Source organism: Macaca fascicularis, chromosome 1 (genome assembly GCF_037993035.2).
Source record: "Macaca fascicularis isolate 582-1 chromosome 1, T2T-MFA8v1.1".
In the NCBI taxonomy this organism is placed as follows: Eukaryota; Metazoa; Chordata; class Mammalia; order Primates; family Cercopithecidae; genus Macaca; species Macaca fascicularis.
Window position 1 is genome coordinate 172,621,258 of NC_088375.1, and position 22,135 is coordinate 172,643,392.

Sequence of the window (22,135 nt, forward strand, 5' to 3'; positions counted from 1 at the left end):
AATCTTAAGAGGTAGATTTTTGTTATCACCACAGTGGAACAAATGAAGAAGCAGATTTAACTTAGAAAGGCTGTCATTTGTCCAGGGTCCCACAGTAAAAGATCTAAGATTCTAATGCCAAAGAACCAGCATCATTACTCTGCTATGGTGCCTTTTAGGTTTGGTAGAACACCTTATTTATAGCCTGGGATCTCTGGCAATTGTATCAGGGAAGGAAAATGCGTAGAAAGAGGGTCCTAGAGACCTCATTCTCATTCATATCCTGGGATTCATAGCCTGGGATCTCTGGCAATGGATCTCAGGGAAGGAAAATGCCTAGAAAGAGGGTCCTAGAGATCGCATTCTCATTCTTTCTCTGCTTCATTTGTTCAATTCCAAAAACAGTTCAAGTCTACCAATAATCCAAGATAAAGGATTTAGTTCTTAAGTTTTTCTTCTCTATAATTCCCAAGCCTGATAATAACCCCAATGAATGAGTCTGGAGAGCTATCTTTTACTTCTAAGGATATTGCTGATAAAACTTCTAGTCAATAAGTATACATTTCTGAGAAGCAGACATTGAAGGACATCAGGGAGCAGTTTAAGGAATATGATGCAAACATCAAAAAAGGTAAGAGGCCTTGGTCTTTCATTTGACAGAGTAGGATGAGTTCTCTAAGCTGTAGGATTTCATGCAAATTCAACACTCTGACAAGACCAGAGGGGTGGAGGGAGATAGAAGACAGGATGAAAGGATGGATTGATGGATAGAAGGAAATAAAAATTGTGAATTAATATACTAGCTCTGATATCCAATGTGCCTTATCTGGCTTCCTGGCTTATAAGAAACATAACAAATAGCTTATATTAATTAAATCTAGAAAGTGGGTGCCACGGCTCTACTCTTTTCTGGTTTCCAGAGGAAGCACCTATTTTAAGAGTCATTAGTATGACTTTTCATTGGTTTATCTCCTATATTAGACGATAATCACTAAAAGTCAATAACGATGACTGAGGATGTGTGAGCTCTCTGAGGACAGGGTTGTCTCACTCAATTTTGTATACTTAGCACTAAGCCAAGTGCAGCCGCTGAGCAAACATATGCAGCCTATCACAGAAGAGCCACATCCACCAAAGGCAAGCCTGGGAGCAACATCACAAGATTAAAACAACAGGCAGAAGTCTGTCATTGAGGATTGGGTCCAGGTGTGCTTATAAACCTTCCCCAGAGGTTCACCCTCATCATTACCTTGGCATTTTAAAAGGTCGATTTAAACACAATGGGATGTTAAGTGAGATCTCCCTCTGTGATCTCAGAAACCATCTGTCTTGGCTTTAGAGAAACTATTTATAGCAGAGAGGACTGATGTGGTGTCAAGACCAGGTCCCAGAGACTTAATACCTCTAAAGACAGCAAAAATATCTCTTGGACACACAACAAAGAAGACACAGAAATCTTAATTGGGAGGGTTGGAGCAGATGTTAAGGGTCACCAGAACTCAGGACGTCCTCTTTCCCCATGCCAGAGCTGGAGTCAGTATGCATCACCTAACCAAATGTGCAAAGGTTCTTCTGTACTGAGTCTCAATGTTTTCCACCATTTCCCTTTGATATGCTCTCATTTTTGCTAACTTTCTGCTAGATGGATGCCATCCCAAGACCTGATTGGAAAATGTAACCTACAATATCAGTTAGGTTGCACATTCCATGTCAACATTTGGAAGGAGAATAAAAGGAAAAATTAAAGATTTGCATTGTGGTAAATAATAGCTTTATTTGTTAAAGTGCTTTCCAACCCCTGCTGTTCAGCCTCACTGAAATGACAGACAGGCCTATATATTTCTCCTGAGTCTAACTTATGGCTTTTGATGAGGTACCTGAGGTTAGGAAATAAAAGCTGTGTCCCATTCCTCATTTTTAAGTGGTGCTTATTTTTCCAAGGACAATGGGATTTACAGTCTCAAAAGGCAGAACTATATATTACGAACCTCAAGAAGCTCTAGATTTTTTTTTTTTTTTTGGCTGCCTCATGGTGGCAGGGAAAGGAGAGTACAGTATTTAGCAAACAGTCTCACATCCAGGTTGCAGGAAGTGATGGAATTCAATGGAAACCCTCAAGCTATCAGCCAGCAGCACAAATGAATGCAATATTGAAGACCCAAGAGCAGCACCGACACATCTTATTCAGGTATGCCAACCAACCCAGGTAAAACAAAGTCAGATTAACAGCAGCAAAAGCAAAACCACAACTCATTCAGCTAGGCTGGACGTACTGATCAAACTCTTCCGATTTACTACAGGAAATCTATTCCCATATAAAAAGCAATGTAAAGACTTATATTTACAAAAATAATCAGAAGGTTACTTTTCTGTTACGAGGGAATTCACTACAGAATTTAAACTGTAATTTCCCAGGATTATTGTTTTTAATATTCAGGAACACCTCCTCGGGAAAGTGTGGAAACAGGCCTTGGGAAGGAGCCATCACCCAATGTTCAGGGTCAACCAGTAGTTTCTGAATACTAGGGGCCTTGGTTTGAGGATATATATATATATATTCCACTGTTTATAAGATGTCTGATCCTCACCATAGCTCAACAAGTCAGGAATATTAAGGTCATTTTGCATATGTGAAAACAGAGAGTTGGAGAAGGTATGTGCCATGGGCAGTTGCTCACTGTGTGCTAAGCATCCTATGAAGGTCATCTCTTTGATCATCCTAGTAAGTCTACAAGGTATTATTATCTCGGTAAACACAGCACAGAATAGACTGAGAGGTTAAGAAATCTGCCCCAGCTAGTGAAACTAGGCCGCATAAAACTTAGAAACTAGGCCTCATAAAAAAAGAACTTAAAAAAATTAACACCAGGTGGCTCTGGATAGGGTCCTACCCTGCCTCGATAGGGTCCCACCCTGATAGGGTCCCACCCTGCCAATTCCGGGAAACAACCTCATGGGGTCCCACCCTGCCAATTCCGGGGGTCCCACCCTGCCTCGAAGTTCCCGGAATCAACAACTCCAGGAAAAAAACCTCATAAGGTCCTGCTCTAACCAATTAGAACAAGACACCTTGCTCAGGCCATAGACAGACCCAATTACCACGCGCCTAAAGCTTTGTTTGAATTTCGCACCCTAAGCTGTGTTTGAACTTGTGTTTGCCTATATAAACAGCCTGTAACAAGCAGTCGGGGTCCCAGGGCCAACTTAGAGCTTGGGACCCTAGTGCACTAGTAATAAATAACTCTCTGCTGTAAATCTCGTGTCGGTGATCCTTCGCGGCGACCCCTGCCCAGGAGGGAATCGACAGTTCGGTTCCAACATTTGGTGCATTGGCCGGGAAGTGGGGTCGTCCGAGGACCCCCGACCCATCCAGCGGAGACCCATCTGGCCCGGGCCACGGACTGCTGACTGAATGGACCTACCAGGTACTTTCGTTTTGTTCTGTCTGTCTTGCCGGCTAACTCTGAACTCTGGGGAGTACTCCTTCTGAATTAAGTGGGGAAGGGGGACAGACGTGTCTGGCACCTTCCCACTTACGCCCCGGGGGACGCCCTGGCGGTAGTCTGGGAGAAGGCTGACGACTCAGTCAGCCTCTTCAAATCTGTAGGCAGGCCGCCCCTGCCGTCTGAATATTTTGTAATCTTGTGGCGCCACTCTCTGGCCGCGCGGCTTCTCCTTACTTGTCTGGTCTTTGTTTTTGTTACTTTCGTTTTGTCCTTGTTATACGTGGACGAAATAAGACAGACGTTGACGACTCCTTTGTCTCTGACCCTGACTCACTTCCCTGACGTTCGGGCTCGAGCCCACAACCTCTCCATAGAAGTCCGTAAGGGACGATGGCGAAAATTCTGCTCGTCCGAGTGGCCTACCCTCCATGTTGGGTGGCCCCGGGACGGAACATTTGACCTCCCAATTATCTTACAGGTTAAAGCAACAGTGATAAATCCTGGGCCACACGGACACCCAGACCAGGTGGCCTACATAATTACTTGGGAGGATCTGGTCCAAAACCCTCCCTCTTGGGTGAAACCCTTCCTCCATTCCCCTTCCCCACCCCAGTCTACCCTTCTTGCCTTAAAAGCCCCCCCCAAAAAAAAATCGGAAACCGGACCCGCATAAGCCAGTCCTCCCAGATGAACCCCAGAAGGATCTCCTCCTTCTTGACCCCCTGCCTCCTCCACCTCAAAACCCCCTTCTGAGACCTCCACCTTACGCTTCACCCTTGCCCCCTGTCTTGTCCCCAGCTCTTTCCTCTACCGCCTCGGCCCCTACCCTTTCTCCAACTTCTCCCTCGGCCCCTCCCTCCACCCCGTCTCCTTCGCCAGCCCCGCCCAAACTCACCCCTCGGACACCGCCACCAACACCTCCTCGTCTCCGCTTGCGGCGGACTGAGGACCCAGATGGCCCTTCCACTTGGCAATCCTCCCTTTTTCCCCTCTGTACCGTCAATCGCATGGTCCAGTACTGGCCCTTCTCTGCCTCTGACCTCTACAACTGGAAAACCCATAACCCTTCCTTTTCCCAAGACCCCCAGGCCCTAACCTCGTTAATAGAATCCATTCTCCTCACTCACCAGCCCACTTGGGATGATTGCCAGCAACTCTTGCAGGTCCTCCTAACCACTGAAGAAAGGCAGCAAGTCCTCCTGGAGGCCCGGAAAAATGTGCCAGGACCAGGAGGCCTCCCAACCCAACTTCCCAATAAAATAAACGAGGGATTTCCCCTCACCCGCCCAGACTAGGACTATAAAACGGCACCAGGTAAGGAGAGTCTCCAAATCTATCGCCAGGCTCTGTTGACGGGTCTCAAAGGGGCAGGAAAGCGCCCCACAAATTTGGCCAAGGTAAGGACCATAACTCAGGAAAGGGATAAAAGCCCGGCAGCCTTCATGGAAAGGCTTCTGGAAGGGTTCCAAATGTATACCCCATTAGACCCAGAGGCCCTAGAACATAAGGCTACCGTAGCTATGGCATTCATAGACCAAGCTGCATTAGATATCAAAGGAAAACTCCAAAGACTAGATAGAATCCAAACCTATGGATTACAGGAATTGGTTAAGGAGGCAGAAAAAGTGTATAATAAGAGAGAAACCCCTGAGGAAAGGGAAGCCAGGTTAGCGAAGGAACAGATGGAGCGAGAGAATCGTAAGGACCGAGTGAGGGATAAGCATTTAACAAAAATCCTGGCGGCAGTTGTAAGAGAAAAAGGACCAGGGAGAGAAGGAGAGAAGCGGAGGTGGCCGGCTGGCCCCCGTGTCTTTGCATCATGGCAGCCACCGCTATGCTGGTCAAGGACTCTGCTAAGTTAACCCTTGGGCAGCCACTAACTATTATTACCCCACATGCTCTAGGGGCCATAGTGCGGCAGCCCCCGGACTGGTGGATAACCAACGCATGCCTAACCCACTACCAGGCCCTCCTACTGGACACGGACCGCGTCCAGTTTGGCCCTCCGGTCACCCTAAACCCTGCTACGCTGCTGCTGGTACCAGAAGACCAACCAAGCCCACACGATTGTCGGCAAGTACTGGCTGAGACCCATGGAACACGGGAAGACCTTAAAGACCAAGAACTCCCAGACGCGGATCACACCTGGTACACAGACGGCAGCAGTTACCTTGACTCAGGTACCAGGAGGGCGGGAGCGGCGGTAGTAGATGGCCACAACACCATTTAAGCACAATCACTACCTCCTGGCACGTCTGCACAGAAGGCTGAGTTAATAGCACTAACCAAGGCCCTAGAGCTGTCCAAGGGAAAGAAAGCTAACATTTATACTGATAGCCGGTATGCCTTTGCAACGGCTCATACTCATGGAAGTTTATCTATAAAAAAAGAGGTCTCCTAACCTCAGAAGGAAAGGAAATCAAGAACAAAGTTAAAATAATTGCCTTATTAAAAGCCCTTTTTCTTCCTCAAGAAGTGGCTATAATTCACTGCCCCGGGCATCAAAAAGGACAAGATCCAGTCGCAGTAAAAAACAGACAAGCCGACCAAGTGGCCAGGCAAGCCGCCATGGCGGAAGTACTAACCCTAGCCACAGAACCTGACGAAACCAGCCACATAACTATTAAACATACTTAAACCCCGGGAGACCAGGAAGAAGCAAAAGCCATAGGGGCTATAGAGAACAAAGACACTAAAAACTGAGAAAAAGGAGGAAAAATAGTCCTTCCCCAAAAGGAGGCCCTGGCAATGATCCAGCAGATGCATGCCTGGACACACTTGAGTAGTCGAAAAGCTAAAATTACTGATTAAAAAAACTGACTTTCTAATCCCAAAGGCAAGTACCCTCGTAGAACAAGTGACATCTGCCTGTAAGGTCTGTCAGCAGGTAAACGCTGGGGCTACCCGAGTGCCAGAAAGAAAACGAACTCGTGGTAATCGCCCAGGAGTCTATTGGGAAATAGACTTCACTGAAGTAAAACCTCACTATGCTGGATATAAGTACTTACTAGTGTTTATAGATATCTTTTCAGGATGGGTAGAAGCCTACCCCACCCGGCAAGAAACGGCACACATAGTAGCCAAGAAAATTCTGGAAAAAATCTTTCCTAGACTCAGACTTCCCAAGGTAATTGGGTCAGATAACGGGCCGGCCTCCGTTTCTCAGGTAAGTCAGGGGCTCGCCAGGATATTGGGGATTAATTGAAAATTACATTGTGCCTATAGACCCCAGAGCTCAGGACAGGTAAAAAGAATAAATAAAACAATAAAAGAGACCCTTACTAAATTGACCTTAGAGACTGGTTTAAAAGATTGGAGACGCCTCCTATCCTTAGCTCTGTTAAGGGCCCAAAATACGCCTAACCGTTTTAGGCTCACTCCATATAAAATCCTCTACGGAGGACCTCCCCCTTTGTCAACCTTGCTTAACTCCTTCTCCCCCTCCGATCCTAAAACTGACCTACAGGCTCGGCTAAAAGGACTCCAAGCAGTACAGGCCCAAATCTGGGCCCCCTTGGCAGAACTGTACCAACCAGGACATCCACAGACCAGTCACCCCTTCCAGGTGGGAGACTCTGTCTACGTTAGACGGCACCACACTCAAGGACTAGAGCCTCGGTGGAAAGGACCCTACATTGTTCTCCTGACCACGCCCACAGCCATAAAGGTTGACGGAATCTCCACTTAGATCCACGCATCCCACGCCAAGGCTGCTCCAGAGACGTCCGGACCAACACCACTTAAGACATGGAAACTCCGACGCTCCGCGGACCCACTCAAGATAAGACTCTCTCGTATCTAACTCCTTACTTATTGTTTGCCCTTCTTCCCTGCGCCGTCTCTAGTGTAGTTTTTGACGCTAACCCCCACCGGCCATTTAGCCTGACCTGACAGATAATTAATTTTAATAATCAAGAGGTCTTAAATAAGACCTCCGAGAATACTCCTATAAAAACTTGGTTTCCAGACCTCTATTTCAACCTAAAAAAAAAAAAAAAAAAAATAGCAGGAAAAATAAAAAACACAGGCCCCTGGTTTACTGGTCCCACAGGAGTCCTATTAAGGACTCCTCAGGATGGACAAAAATGGAAAGAACAGGCTAGAAAGGTGTCCATCAGCCGGAACAGGTTTTATGCCTGTCCCGGATTCAGGACAGGACAAATAAAAAAAACTTGTGAAAATCTGACTCACTTGTATTGCAAAAGCTGGTCCTGTGTGACTACTAATAATAAAAAATAAAAATAGGCCACAAAACCTTGGTATATAACCATGTCCTTTGTCCAGCCCTGTACCACAACCCGATATTCGGAAAATTGCAACCTGGTTCACATCAAGTTTGAAAATGCGGCAAAATCTGATAACAGATAGATAACAACAAAGTTAATATAGGGTCTCTATTTATACCAGCACAACCCGCCTAAGATTCCCCTCCAAATCAGACTATTAGTCAATCCAGACACTGCCCCTGTTACAGTAAGGCCAAACCAGGTTTTATTAAAAACTAGGAAGCCCCCGGTTTCCATATCGGAGAAGCCCCAACTAAAAGCTCCTCAAAGCACCTCCCCGCCCTTAATCTCCCTCACCCTCGCCGACATGTTAAGAATTAAGGTAGCGGCTAAAGTTAAGACCGGGACAGCAGCCCTAGTGCATGGTAACCATCATCTGCAACAACTTAAAGTAGCCATAGATAAAGACCTTAGAGCCATAGAACAATCTATCACAAAACTTGAAGAGTCCTTGACTTCTCTGTCTGAAGTTGTATTACAAAACCGACAAGGACTAGAAATTGTCTTTCTGAAAAAGGGCGGGCTCTGTGCAGCCCTGAAAGAGCAATGTTGTTTTTATGCAGATCATTCAGGAATAGTTAAAGATTCTATGGCAAAACTAAGAAAAAGATTAGACAAGAAAAAAAAAGAGAGAAAATCTCAACAAAGTTAGTTTAAAAATTGGTACAACCAACCCCCTTGACTTAACACCCTAATCTCCACCATCTTAAGACCCCTCATCCTACTCACGCTCATCCTGACTTTCGGGCCATGCATACTCAACCGCTTACTCACCCTTATTAAAAATAGATTAAACATAGTACATGCTATGGTTCTGACCCAACAATACCAGACCCTCAGGACTGAAAAAGAGGCTCAAGATTGAGCCTCTGACACAAAAAGAGGAGGGAATGAAACTAGGCCGCATAAAACTTAGAAACTAGGCCTCATAAAAAAAGAACTTAAAAAAATTAACACCAGGTGGCTCTGGATAGGGTCCTACCCTGCCTCGATAGGGTCCCACCCTGATAGGGTCCCACCCTGCCAATTCCGGGAAACAACCTCATGGGGTCCCACCCTGCCAATTCCGGGGGTCCCACCCTGCCTCGAAGTTCCCGGAATCAACAACTCCAGGAAAAAAACCTCATAAGGTCCTGCTCTAACCAATTAGAACAAGACACCTTGCTCAGGCCATAGACAGACCCAATTACCACGCGCCTAAAGCTTTGTTTGAATTTCGCGCCCTAAGCTGTGTTTGAACTTGTGTTTGCCTATATAAACAGCCTGTAACAAGCAGTCGGGGTCCCAGGGCCAACTTAGAGCTTGGGACCCTAGCGCACTAGTAATAAATAACTCTCTGCTGTAAATCTCCTGTCGGTGATCCTTCGCAGCGACCCCTGCCCAGGAGGGAATCGACAGTTCGGTTCCAACACTAGTAAATGGTAGAGAGGGAATATGACTGAGAGCTAAAAGAGAGGAATGGTCAGCATCACCTCTGAGTTTGGCTGAGGACCGATCATGAAACCCAGGGAAGATTTCATCGGGAGGAGTGGCTTAGAGGAGGCAGAGAAGCTTGATGGGAGCGGGAGGAGGGCAGAAGACAGCAAATTCAGGGAAGCAGGGCAAAGTCCGAGATGCTGGAGTGCACATGTAGGTTTGGGGAACCATGGTCTGGTCTGGTCCTACGTTGATGGTATGTGAGAGCTTCTACATAAAGTGGGAGCTAGCTGGGTGGCTGGTGCTAGTCAAAGTGTTTCTGTGAACTGCTGAGACACCAGATGACATAAAATTACAAAGAATTATTAAAAATACTAATAGAAGATACAGCACAGACCAAATTCCTGTATGTATGAAGCCGCACAGCAGCTCCCGCTTGCAAAGGCAAGAGGAGAATTCAAGGACATTTCAAATTATCATGAACTCCAGAGAAAAATTTTACCAGTACTTTTATCAAGCTGAAGGAGACAAAATTCTTTCAGCTTCAGGTGAAGTGGTTCACTAGCAGAGTGGGGCTCAAAGCCAGGATTTTCTAGACTGGGCCCAAAGGTAGGAAAGGGAAGGACCATGACCAGCAAACTTGTAAAAGGCATTAATGATCGGGACAGGAGGCAGAGAAATTCTAGGCAGACAGGGGCAGATCCCCGGCAAAACCCCACCTTTGAGCCTAGAAGCCTGAAACCCTTGGTTCAAAGTGATAACATCGATCCCTGTTTGTGTGCTCTCTCCTGATTGGCTCTTTCTGAATAATATCTTTTTACCAACCGAATGTTGCCTTTCCCAAAACTACCTACGGCCCGCCCGCCCCACATCCTGTGCCTACAAAGACCTCAGAGACTCACTTGGTAGACGAGAGAAGTGGCTTGACTGAGGAGAAGCAACTTAGAGGGACGACTGGGCTTTGGAGGAGAGACGGCTTAACTTTAGAGAACAGCCGGCTGGACTTCCGAGAAGACTCCGCCAGTGCCGTCCCTTCTCCAGCTCCCCTCTCCACTGACAGCCACTTCCATTGCTACATAAAATTCCTCTTCTCCACTATCCTTCAAGTGTCTGTGCAACCTAATTCTTTTTGAACGCCGGACAAGAGCTTGGGACTCACCCAGTGTGGGTATCCAAAAAAGGCTGTCACACTGGCCCTTTGCCCTCGCTGGCGGGGAGCAGCTGCCCCATGCAACAGGCAAGGGGCCCACTGAACTGATAACGCACCGCTGTCCAGGTACGGCGGAGCTGAGCATTGTAACATACTCTCTGGGGCTTCAGGGGTCACAGGCACCTCCACCTGGTCTGGCCGAGGGGACCCCACAGAGCCTGCTCCTGCCAGCGCCCAAAGCGGTCAGCTGGATCCCGCACTCGCTCTCACATGCGCTCCCTCCCACAACAGGCTGAGTGCGGCGGTCCAAGTAAACGGAGTACCCCTGTTGCAAGTCTGAAGGGGTCAAGAGAAAACTCCTGCATCATCAAGACCCTAGTTTCAATCGCCTATGCTGTTCTCGAGTTTCCTAGTGCTTTAGGGGACTATGTTTATTACACAAAAGTAGAATAGGATCCCCCCACCCCCGATAGTACCACCACAAAAATGTTAGATTACTGCCCAATGTGGAAAAAAAATAGTTTTATAGACCCTGATATATTTGTGTTATCTGGTATGTACAATTTATTGCTTACTAAATAAAATGGGCAAAAGAAATACCAAAATATTCGTTTAAAACATATTCATTAACAAGAGTGATTGTCTCTACGGAGAGGCCCTGGTGTTTTAGGAAAGATTGGTAGTGAAGCGCAGAGCTAGGGCAAAAAGGTAGGGGGGAGATTTATTTTTCACTTTTTTCCTTTTATGGCAACTTAACTTTGTGTAAGATGCAGGTATTAAATACACACACACACAATTTTCCTTTTGTGTCAATTTAACTTTGTATAATATGCAGGTATTAAACACACACACACACAGACACACATGCATTGATTAATCACATCTTGAGTAAATCAAAACCCAGGAAAAGTTTTCATTTTAATCGCGCTACTGAGTAGAGATAAACAAAAGGTACTGAATAATGAAAAATCAATCATCCTGGCTAGGCATAGTGGCTCATGCCTCTCATTGCAGCATTCTGGGAAGCTAAGGTAGGAGGATCGCTTGAGCCAAGGAGTTCAAAACCAGCTTGGGCAGCATAGCAAGACCCCATCTCTATTTATTTAAAAAAATAAAATTAAAAAAAAAAATCAATAATGCCAGGAAACAGTAACATTCTAGACCAACTTCTAAAAAAAAAAAAAATCATGAGTAGATATGAAAATGGTCAGTGTAAAATGAATCCTAAATTGCTGGGCTGGAATAATTCATGTATCTTTTTTTTTTTTTTTTTTTTTTTTAAAACAGAGACAGGGCCTTGCTCTGTTGCTCAGGCTGGAGTACAGTGGCATGATCATAGCTCATTGCAGCCTGAAACACCTGGGCTCAAGTGATCCTCCTTCCTCAGCCTCTTGAGTAGCTGGAAATACAGGTGTGTGCCACCACGCCTTGCTAATTAAAAAAAAAAGTTATCTGTAGAGATGAGGCCTTGCCATGTTGCCCAGGCTGTCTCAAACTCCCGGCCTCAAGCTATCCATCTGCCTTCGTTACCATGCCGGCCTGATGTATACTTTTTATCTATCATTCCATTAAATAATGATGACAAGAATAACAATAGTTCCTACTTACTGAACATTTACTATGTGGGAGGCATCCCCTTAAATACAGGTGCATGCCACACCACTCAGCTAATATTTGTGTGTGTTTGTGAGAGATGGAATCTTGCTCTGTTGCCCAGGCTGGAGTGCAGTAGCATGATCTCAGCTCACTGCAGCCTCCACTTCCTGGGTTCAAGTGATTTTCCTGCCTCAGACTCCAGAATGGCTGGGACTACAGGTGTGTGCCACCATGCCCAGCTAATTTTTGTATTTTTAGTGGAGACAGGGTTTCACCATGTTGGCCAAGCTGGTCTTGAACTCCTTACCTCAAGTAATCTGCCTGCCTCAGCCTCCCAAAGTGCTAGGATTACAGGCGTGAGCCACGGCACTCGGCCCACCCAGATAATTTTTGTACTTTTTGTAGAGATGGGGTTTCGCCATGTTGCCCAGGCTGGTCTCGAACACCTGGGTTTAAGTGATCCACTTGCCTTGGCCTCCCAAAGTGCTAGGATTACAAATGTGAGCCACTGCGCCCAGCACTGATGAAAATTAAACACTGAGAAAAACTTGAAAACTAGCTAGACTATGGATGCACATCTATTTATGATCACGTTTTCTCCTCATACTATGAAAAAGGCAAGTCTTGCAGAGTCATGGCACAGGGTCAAAATTAACCTCAACAACTAGTTCTATGACTGGATACATTTTACTTCTAGAAACTTACCAACGGTGTGTCTTTTCCTCCCACAATGCTGAGACCAAGCCCTGAACGTCCCTTGGATATTTCTATAATCATTTCCTGTCCGGGGACAATGGGGCACGTTGCGGGATCCACTGACAGAGGAGCCTGGAAACCACCTGGAAAAGAACACAGCATGACTGGCAAGTAAGAGTTGCAGCTCAGCCTGCACGTTCCATCACGTGGGGAGTGTGGGGCTTGCACGTGACAAACACCACGAAGCAAAAAGCTGGGTCATTCCTGCCTATTCAGCCAGGGGTGACACTGTTGAGATTAAAATGATAACTCCCACCCCTCAACCCATCAATTTTACTTGAAAGTTTTAAATCTTATTTTGTTCATTTATATTTTTGAGACAGAGTCTTACTGTGTCACCCAGGCTGGAATGCAGTGGTACGATCTCAGCTCACTGCAACCTCCACCTCCTGGGTTCAAGCGATTCTCCTGCCTCAGCCTCCCAAGTAGCTGGGATTACAGGCACATGCCCCCATGCCTGGCTAATTTTTGTATTTTTAGTAGAGACGAGGTTTCGCCGTGTTGGCCAGGCTGGTCTCGAATTCCTGGCCTCAGGTGATCCGCCTGCCTTGGCCTCCCAAAGTGCTAGGACTATAGGTGTGAGCCACTGTGCCTGGCTAAAAGTTTTATTTATTTATTTTTTATTATTATTATTTTTTGAGACGGAGTCTCGCTCAGTCGCCCAGGCTGGAGTGCAGTGGCCGGATCTCAGCTCACTGCAAGCTCCGCCTCCCGGGTTCCCGCCATTCTCCTGCCTCAGCCTCCCGAGTAGCTGGAACAACAGGCGCCCGCCACGTTGCCCGGCTAGTTTTTTGTAATTTTTAGTAGAGACGGGGTTTCACCGTGTTAGCCAGGATGGTCTCGATCTCCTGACCTCGTGATCCGCCCGTCTCGGCCTCCCAAAGTGCTGGGATTACAGGCTTGAGCCACCGCGCCCGGCCCCAAAAGTTTTAAAATCTAAAAATACATCATGAAAATCTGTATAGAAAAATTACAATGATTAAATGATTAGGTTCATGAAGGCCTATGTTACAATGAGAATAAAGGCTGGTATAACAGGAGATTCTGAGCTATAGAATACTAATTAAGAAACAGTGCCTAAATACTTTCAATGAGAGCATATCAGATGAATTAAATTATTAAGATGTATAAAGGATATAATCGATAAAGTATGAAATATCTGAAAATAACAATTATCTAAAATTTATCCCCAAATATATTACATAGTAAGGCAAAATGTATTATAAACACAGGACTCAAAAATTACTTGTGGGGTTCATAGAGGAAAAGTTTATTTAAAAGTTATTGCTTTTTTACAAAGTTTTATTTTTAAAAACAATTGTTTTCAGTTGGGTTTTCCCAAAGAGTGAGGGAAAAAATGTTTATAGGCTAAGAAAAAAATGTTTAATAACACCTGTTTATCCAGCATAAAATCTACTTACATGCATTTTCCAGATAACTGAACGTAACCTATTAAAAACTCAAAACATTCGCCCGGGCGTGGTGGCTCACGCCTGTAATTCCAGCACTTTGGGAGGCCAAGGTGGGAGGATCACCTGAGGTCAGGAGTTCGAGCACAGCCTGGTCAACATAGTGAAACCTCGTCTCTACTAAAAATACAAAAAATAGCTGGGTGTGGTGGCTCATGCCTGTAATCCCAGCTACTCAGGAGACTGAGGCAGGACAATCGCTTGAGCCCAGAAGGCAGAGGTTGCAGTGAGCTGAGACAGTGCCATTGCCCTCTAGCCTGGCCAAGAAGAGTGAAACTCCGTCTCAAAACGACAACAACAACAACAAAACTTCAAAACATTCAAAATGTTGAATAATTTCAAGAGATGCTCATACAAATCATAATCTCCAGAGAATGTCATATTTTCTGATCACTAAGTTTGATCACCATGAATATTGTTTCCTACATTATGATACAATTCAGGCAAGGGCTGATGAGAGAGGGCCCCATCTGCTGGTCAGCTGCAGCTAATGCACAGAGCTGAGGTGAGATCCCAATGCTCATCAAACCTATTTTGTAAAAGCAGGGGTCAGCGGACTACAGCCCACGGATCAAGAATGGCTTTTACACTTTCAAAAGCTTGAAAAAAGATCAAAAGCAAAATAATGTCTCAAGGCATGTGAAAATGATATGAGTCTAAATCTCAGTGTCTGTAAATAAAGTCGTATTGGAACACAAACCCACGAATTCATTTATGCCTAGCCTATGGCTGTTAGCATACTACAATGGCAGGGGTGAGTAACTGCAACAGAGGTTGTGTGGTCCATAAGCCTAAAATATTTACTATCTACTTCTTTATAGAAAAAGCTTGTCAATCACTGGTATAAAAGAAAAACAGGCTGCAGGTGAGCCTGTGGGGGTTCTGCTCTAACTAAGTGATAATCATGGTCTTTGGGATGAAAAGGTTTTGGAGTGGCAGAGAGCCACAGTTGAGTTCCTAAGCAGGAAGTTAACAGGAGGGTGAAAGTGGAGCTCACTTCTCATCAGAAAAACGTTATTTTTCTATTAAAGAGGCTGTTAGAGGAACTAAACGAACAGTGTGTGTGAGGTGCCCAGCCCACAGTCTGGCACATTGTGGATATTCATCTATCTGTTGTTCCTGTCCATATGGGATTGATTAATCTAAAGGCCTCCTGGTTAGGAGCAAGAAATTCAGTGACACAACCATAAAAAGTGCCATACTTAGAAGTAGCCTATGGCCAGCCTATGGTGGCTAGCACACTACAATTGCAGGGGTGAGAAACTACAACAGAGGCTGTGTGGACCACATCCTAAAATATTTACTATTGACTCCTGTACAGAAAAAGCTTGCCAATAAAACAAAAAGAAACACGCTGTAGGTAAGATAGAGGCAAGGCAGAATATTAAATTGTAAACCAAATTTGTCTCTAAATCTTTTTGCAGTATATGTATTTTGTACTACATTTCCCATTAATTTACAAGAAAAACGACATATGATAGTGGCACACTTTCATGGGTGCTTTAAAAAGTTTATATGGCTTTTAGGCCAGGTGTGGTGGCTCACGCCTGTAATCCCAGCACTTTGGGAGGCTGAGGTGGGCGGATCACCTGAGGTCAGGAGTTCGATATCAGCTTGACCAACATGGTGAAACCCCGTCTCTATTAAAAATACAAAATTAGCCAGGCATGGTGGCTCACGCCTGTAATCTCAACTACTAGGAAGGCTAAGGCAGGAGAACCACTTGAACCCGGGAGGTGGAGGTTGCAGTGAGCCGAGATCACACCACTGCATTCCAGCCCGGGCAACAAGAGCAAAACTCCGTCTCAAATAAATAAATAGATAAATAAATAAAAAGCTTATAGGCCGGGCGCGGTGGCTCAAGCCTGTAATCCCAGCACTTTGGGAGGCCGAGACGGGCGGATCACGAGGTCAGGAGATCGAGACCATCCTGGCTAACACGGTGAAACCCCGTCTCTATTAAGAAATACAAAAAACTAGCCGGGCGAGGTGGCGGGCGCCTGTAGTCCCAGCTACTCGGGAGGCTGAGGCCGGAGAATGGCGTAAACCCGGGAGGCGGAGCTTGCAGTGAGCTGAGATCCGGCCACTGCACTCCAGCCTGGGTGACAGAGCGAGACTCCGTCTCAAAAAAAATAAAATAAAATAAAAAACAAAAAGCTTATACTGCTTTTGTAAATGACTAGCATAGTCTCCTCAGCGAGAAGAGAGAAAAAACACCTGGTGAGACATCCTGGAGATGGAATTTCTTTTCCCTCCTCCACGTCTGCCTCACCCCAGCCGGTCCTGAGTCAGTCTTTTTATTTACTTCTCTCATGGAATCCAGCCCCAAACCCGGCTCATACCAAGTCCTCAATAAATGCGTGGTAAGTAGATGAGTAAATGAATAAAATTTCTACAGATTCAACTGTAGGATGATGAACTTCATGTATTTATTTATTTATTTAACCATGAGAATGAAAACCAGGAAGGATGCTGAATTTCTGTCATCTGAGTATAAATATGTGATATATATTACCAAAACTCAGCTCGTCTACCTCCATGGTCAGCATGCATTGTTGGTAACCTGCCATGTATACATATTTAGGGCATTATAGGCCAGACTGTCTCTGTTGCGACCACTTAATGCCATCATTATAGTGTGAAAAAAGCCACTGACAATACAGAAATAAATAAGTGAGTGTCTATAAACCTGTATTTGTAGAAACTGAAATATGAATTTCATAGAATTTTAAATGAAATGTTCTTTGGTGTTTTTTCAACCTTTAAAAAGTGAAAACCTTTTTTAGCCTGTAGACCATACACAGCTAGCTGGTAGGCCAGATTTGACCCATGGGACATAGTTTTCTGACCACACGTATCAAGTGTTTTAGTACAACCACAGTGCTTTAAAATGGTACCTGCTGGATGAACTTTATGAAGTTAATATTTATGAAAAAATACATAAAAGACAAATACCACAAAGATTTCAGGACTGCTAAATTAATGTAGGGTTATGCTTTGCCATTGGTGAGTACTGTCTTTTAAAGAGTTTTTTACTGATGTATACTGCACAAAAGCAAAGTAGGGCTGGGCACAGTGGCTCACGTCTGTAATCTCAGCACTTTGGGAGCCTGAGGCAGGCAAATCACTTGAGGACAAGAGTTTGAGACCAGCCTGGCCAACATGGTGAAACCCTGTCTCTACTAAAAATACAAAAATTAGCCAGGCATGGTGGTGGGCTCCTGTAATCTCAGCTACTCAGGAGGCCGAGGCAGGAGAATCACTTGAACCCGGGAGGCAGAGGTTGCAGTGAGCTGAGATCACCCTCCTGCACCCCAGCCTGGGTGACAGAGTGAGACTCTGTCTCAAAAAAAAAAAAAAGCAAAGTAGAAATACCTATTATTCATTATAAAGTTCTATTTTCAACCCCCAGTCAACATAATTCAAGCCAGGAATTTAAAGAGAGAATGTGAATACCAATTTGGTTAAGCATTGAAAATCAACATTCTTCAAACAGCTTATAGCAACATTTGCAGGACTAAAAATTGGGTTTGATAGGATTTTTAAAGAGATATTACTCAAGACCGAAATATGATCTTTTGTAGAGATCAGAGAATAATAATACAGAAGCCTCAGAGTCAAATAACATTTACCAAGGTCCTTTTCTTTTCTTTTTTTTGAGACAGAGTCTCACTCTCTTACTCCAGGCTGGAGTGCAGGGGTGCGATCTCAGTTTACTGCAACTTGTGCCTCCTGGGTTCAAGCGATTATCCTGCCTCAGCTTCCTGAGTAGCTGGGATTACAGGCATGCGCCACCATGCCCGGCTAATTTTTCGTATTTTTAGTGGAGACAGGGTTTCACCATGTTGACCAGGCTGGTCTTGAACTCCTGACCTACTGAGGTCCTTTTCTGTTCTCGCGCTTTTATATTCAAAAAGCAATAGGCAATGGCGACGGCAGAGAGGAGGAAAATGGTGTAGGAAATGAAGTGGCCTATCCCAGCCCCAAAGCTAAGGAAGCGGAGGAAGCACCCAAAGTCAGGCTTTCGCCTCCTGGTCCAGTTCTCTTTTTAGGACATTATGATCCCTTGCCTTCTCTAAGGCTTAATGAGCCAGATCTGCTCAGGGAAAGAATCATACCATAGCCTATGAAGCCTGCGTCTGTTGAATGGTACGATGAATCTGGTGCTAACGGTATCTCTTGTGAACTGAAGGAGACTTTTGTTGGATATTTTTGCTGTTTCATCTGGCTGACAGCCTACAAAAGAAAGGAAAATTAGATGAATATCAAAAAAGAGAAAGGTAACAAGAAAATACCTTCAAACTGGTGTATTGTTGCCAAAACAATGGTGCACTCCAATGATGTTTTCTGAGAATATAAGGTTGGAGGGTGGCAAGAAGTTAGGATAATTTATGCTCATTCCTCATGCTTCCCTATTTAACTTTACAACTAAAATGCTTTGATGAAGGGCAGATCAAGGAAGGGAGGAAAGATAAAAGCTGAAGATACTCTGTCAGTGTGATCTGCACATGAAGCTGGGGGTGGGAGGCAAAACAAAAATTATTTTGCAATTTCTACTCATTCTGATGAAATCCGCAAGAAGCCCCTTTATCTACGGACTTTGAAGTGACTTATCTGTCTTGTGTACATTGAAAAACAATCTACGCTGGGGATGTTTAGAGCATCAACATTCTCCATTTCTTCTCGACACACTAGAGTCAAAGATGCATTTGGTAGGTTAATTAAACAAAATGAGGGGCAAAGAAAACCAACATCTCCTGAAAGCCTACTAAATGCCAGTTACATCAGTGACATTTAATTCACATAAAGGAACTGTGCTTTATTCCCCTGTGATACCCAGTGCCTGGACATAGTAGGGACTCAATAAAGTGCTTGATGAATGAATGAACAAGTGAATGAGTGAAGAAAGAAAAGCAAAACTGAAGACATGAGAAACTCAGGGTAGAAAGTGAACTTGTAATTCAGTGAAGGTATGGGGCCTTTACTGTGTGAGTTTGGGAAAAATTAACTTGTAATTCTGGATTTTTGCTGACAATACCTCCAGTGAATATTAATATTAAAAATCTAAGAGGCCAGGCACGGTGGCTCATGCCTGTAAACCCAGCACTTTGGGAGGCTGAGGCGGGCGGATCACCTGACGTCAGGAGTTCGAGACCAGCCTGGCTAACATGGTGAAACCCCATCTCTACTAAAAAAAAATACAAAAATTATCCAGGCATGGTGGCACATGCCTGTAATTCCAGCTACTCTGGAGGCTGAGGCAGGAGAATTGCTTGAATCCAGGAGGCAGAGGTTACAGTGAGCGGAGACCGTGCCGTTGCACTCCAGCCTGGGCAAGAAGAATGAAACTCCGTCTCCAAAAATACATACATACATACATACATTCATAAACTAAGAAAAACCAAAAGGACTCCTTGCTTATTTAACAGGCAGTTAAGAAATATAGGTAGTAACCTGACCTGCCTTCTGGATCTGCAGTTGGCTAGGGAACCATTCCCCAGCTGGAAGAGTCCGGTAGTCAGGCTGCCTCTGGAGTCTAGAAATAGGACCCAGGTAACTGCTCCAGAACTGTAACTGTAACTGTAACACCTCAAGATTCTGTCAGTGGAAAGCCGTGCCTCAATATAGGGCACTGTGCAGTGTGCAGTAACAACAAAACAATACCATCCATTGTGCACATGCACTGGGCTTTCTAGTTTCCAAAACACTTTCACATCCATAAATTCATTCAATCACATGAACAACCCTGACAATTAAATATTACTTTTTTTCTTTTTGCAGAAAACCAAGCATAAATGTCAAGTGACATATTTGAAGTCACACGGCTAATTAGAGAAGGAGGTAGAACTGAAAGTCAATAGTTGAAGAATGCTATAAGCTTAAAGTGTTTATCAAACAGCTGATAGGCAATGATTCTATGGATGTTCTTTTCTTTTTTTTTTTTTGGACAGTTTCTCACTCTGGCACCCAGGCTGGAACAGTTGCGTGATCTCGGCTCACTGAAGCCTTGCTCTTCCTGGGCTCAGGTGATTCTCCTACCTCAGCCTCCTGAGTACCTGGGATTACAGGTGCACACTACCACACCTGGCTAATTTTTTGTATTTTTTAGTAAAGATGGGGTTTTGCTATGTTGCTCAGGCCGGTCTCGAACTCCTAGACTCAAGCAATCCACCCACCTCAGCCTCTCAGAGTGCTGGGATTACAGGCATGAGCCACAGTGCCCCACCACTATCACCATCATTTAATACTGACTAAAAAAAGACTTATTCAATTACACATTTATCAGTGATTTTAAAAGGAAGGAAGTGGAAAAGGACAAATAAGGGGTTACTATAAGAAAACTGAACATTAAGAGGACTTAGATATCCAATTATTCTAAGGACCACATTTACTAGCCTCATTGAAGGCAGTGTGCCAATAGGCTAAGTCCTGGTCAATGGGATGTAAACAGAAGTGAATGTACAATGTTTAGGTCATTCTCCTAAGGAGAAAGATCCTGTCTTCCCCTTCCCACTGCTTGGAATGCAGATGTGTTGGAAATAACTGAAGCAGCCCTCTTAAACCAAAGAATGGGTGCCACCATTTGAGGATGGTAGAGTAATTAAATAAGAATAGTATAGTAATCAGATAAGAGGTGCTTGAGTCTGTGACACTTTGGAGACACCATATCATCCCCCAACTGACCACACACAGATTCTTATGCTAAAGAGAACTTCGTGCAGTAATTGAGCCTGTATCTTAACTCACACAGTACTTACATCCAACTTACATCTTGTATCACCTTGAGAAAGAACATGGATTCCCAACAAAGCTGGGTACAAGCTGCGGAGTTCTTTTATGAAAAATCATGCGACTTTAAAAACAGGAAAGCACTAGAGAGAGCAGTCTAGATTACCAAATTATGACTTTTCCATTGCACAAGATGATTGTTGCTTTTCTTTATATCCCAGTTTCATGTAGCATCTGGTGCATAATAGGTCCCTGATAGATATTCGTGGAATTGAATTCAATTTAACAGTAAGGAAGCAGTCCATAGAATCCAAGTGAAATGTCCAAACATATATACATAGAGGCAGGCCTCCAGTTGTCGGTATGTGTGGTGATGGATAAAGGAGTGTTCCCATGACTCATACATTGGCACAAAACTAAACTACTATGTAAGAAAGATCAGAAAGAATGGATTTGCTGTTGTATGTTACCATATTATAAGAACTGAGATGGACTTTATAGGTCATCCAACCTAACTAAACCTGTGGTTTTCAACTCTGTTTCATAATACGAACACCTACGGAGCTTTTAAAAATTACAGATGCTAGGATCCCCATCACAGACAAAATAAATTAGCATCTGGGGGTGTGGAGCCCAGGCAAGTTTTTTGTTTTTTTTTTGATTGAGACTTACTGCTTAAGACTTAATCTTTTAAGAAACGCTGGCTTAATCCATGGTTTAACTTTAAACGATAAGTCTCAATTGGAAAAACAAAAACAAAAACAAAAAAACTTGCCTGGGATCCACATCCCTAGACACCAGTTTATTTGGTCTGGGATGAGGGTCTTAGCATTTGTGACTTTTTAAAAGCTCCCTAGGTGTTTCTATTATAAAACAGGGTTAAGAACCACTGGTTTAGTTGTAAAACACCCTTGTAGTTGTATCAAAATTGTACTTGTCAGCGTTTTTCTAGAGAAAGGATTTACATTTCATCAGGGCCGCATGATAGGAAAATAAAAATCACGACTTAAAAGAAGGTATATGCTGCTAAGTTTGCTATCACTAATTAGCTGTGTGACCACAGACAAGTCACTTGACTGCCCCATCTATAAACGGGTGATACATCTATATATTGCAAGGTTGTTGTAAAGATTAAAGGTAAATAAATAAACCCATCACTGTGCCAGAAATAATTTAGGCTTAATTAATAACAGCTATTAATGCTTTTATGTCCTTTTAGAACATATCAATACATGATCGGCCAGCTTCTGATGGAAAACCTTCAGGGATGGAAAATTCCTCTCCTGAAGAAGCTCATTCCATTTTGGA

At 44.2% G+C, this 22,135-nt stretch overlaps 1 protein-coding gene across 12 annotated transcripts in view; it reads right to left on the reverse strand.

The window, feature by feature from the left end:
• Positions 1–22,135, reverse strand: part of PATJ (PATJ crumbs cell polarity complex component) — a 426,407-nt gene that overhangs the window by 72,272 nt on the left and 332,000 nt on the right. For all 12 annotated transcript variants that reach the window (XM_045369982.2, XM_045369962.2, XM_045369973.3 and 9 more), the window contains 2 exons: positions 18,217–18,334; positions 12,579–12,712 (listed from right to left, as the gene is read on the reverse strand). In XM_045369982.2, the coding sequence (XP_045225917.2) occupies positions 12,579–12,712; positions 18,217–18,334 (252 nt within the window). The remainder of the gene's footprint in view (positions 1–12,578; positions 12,713–18,216; positions 18,335–22,135) is intronic.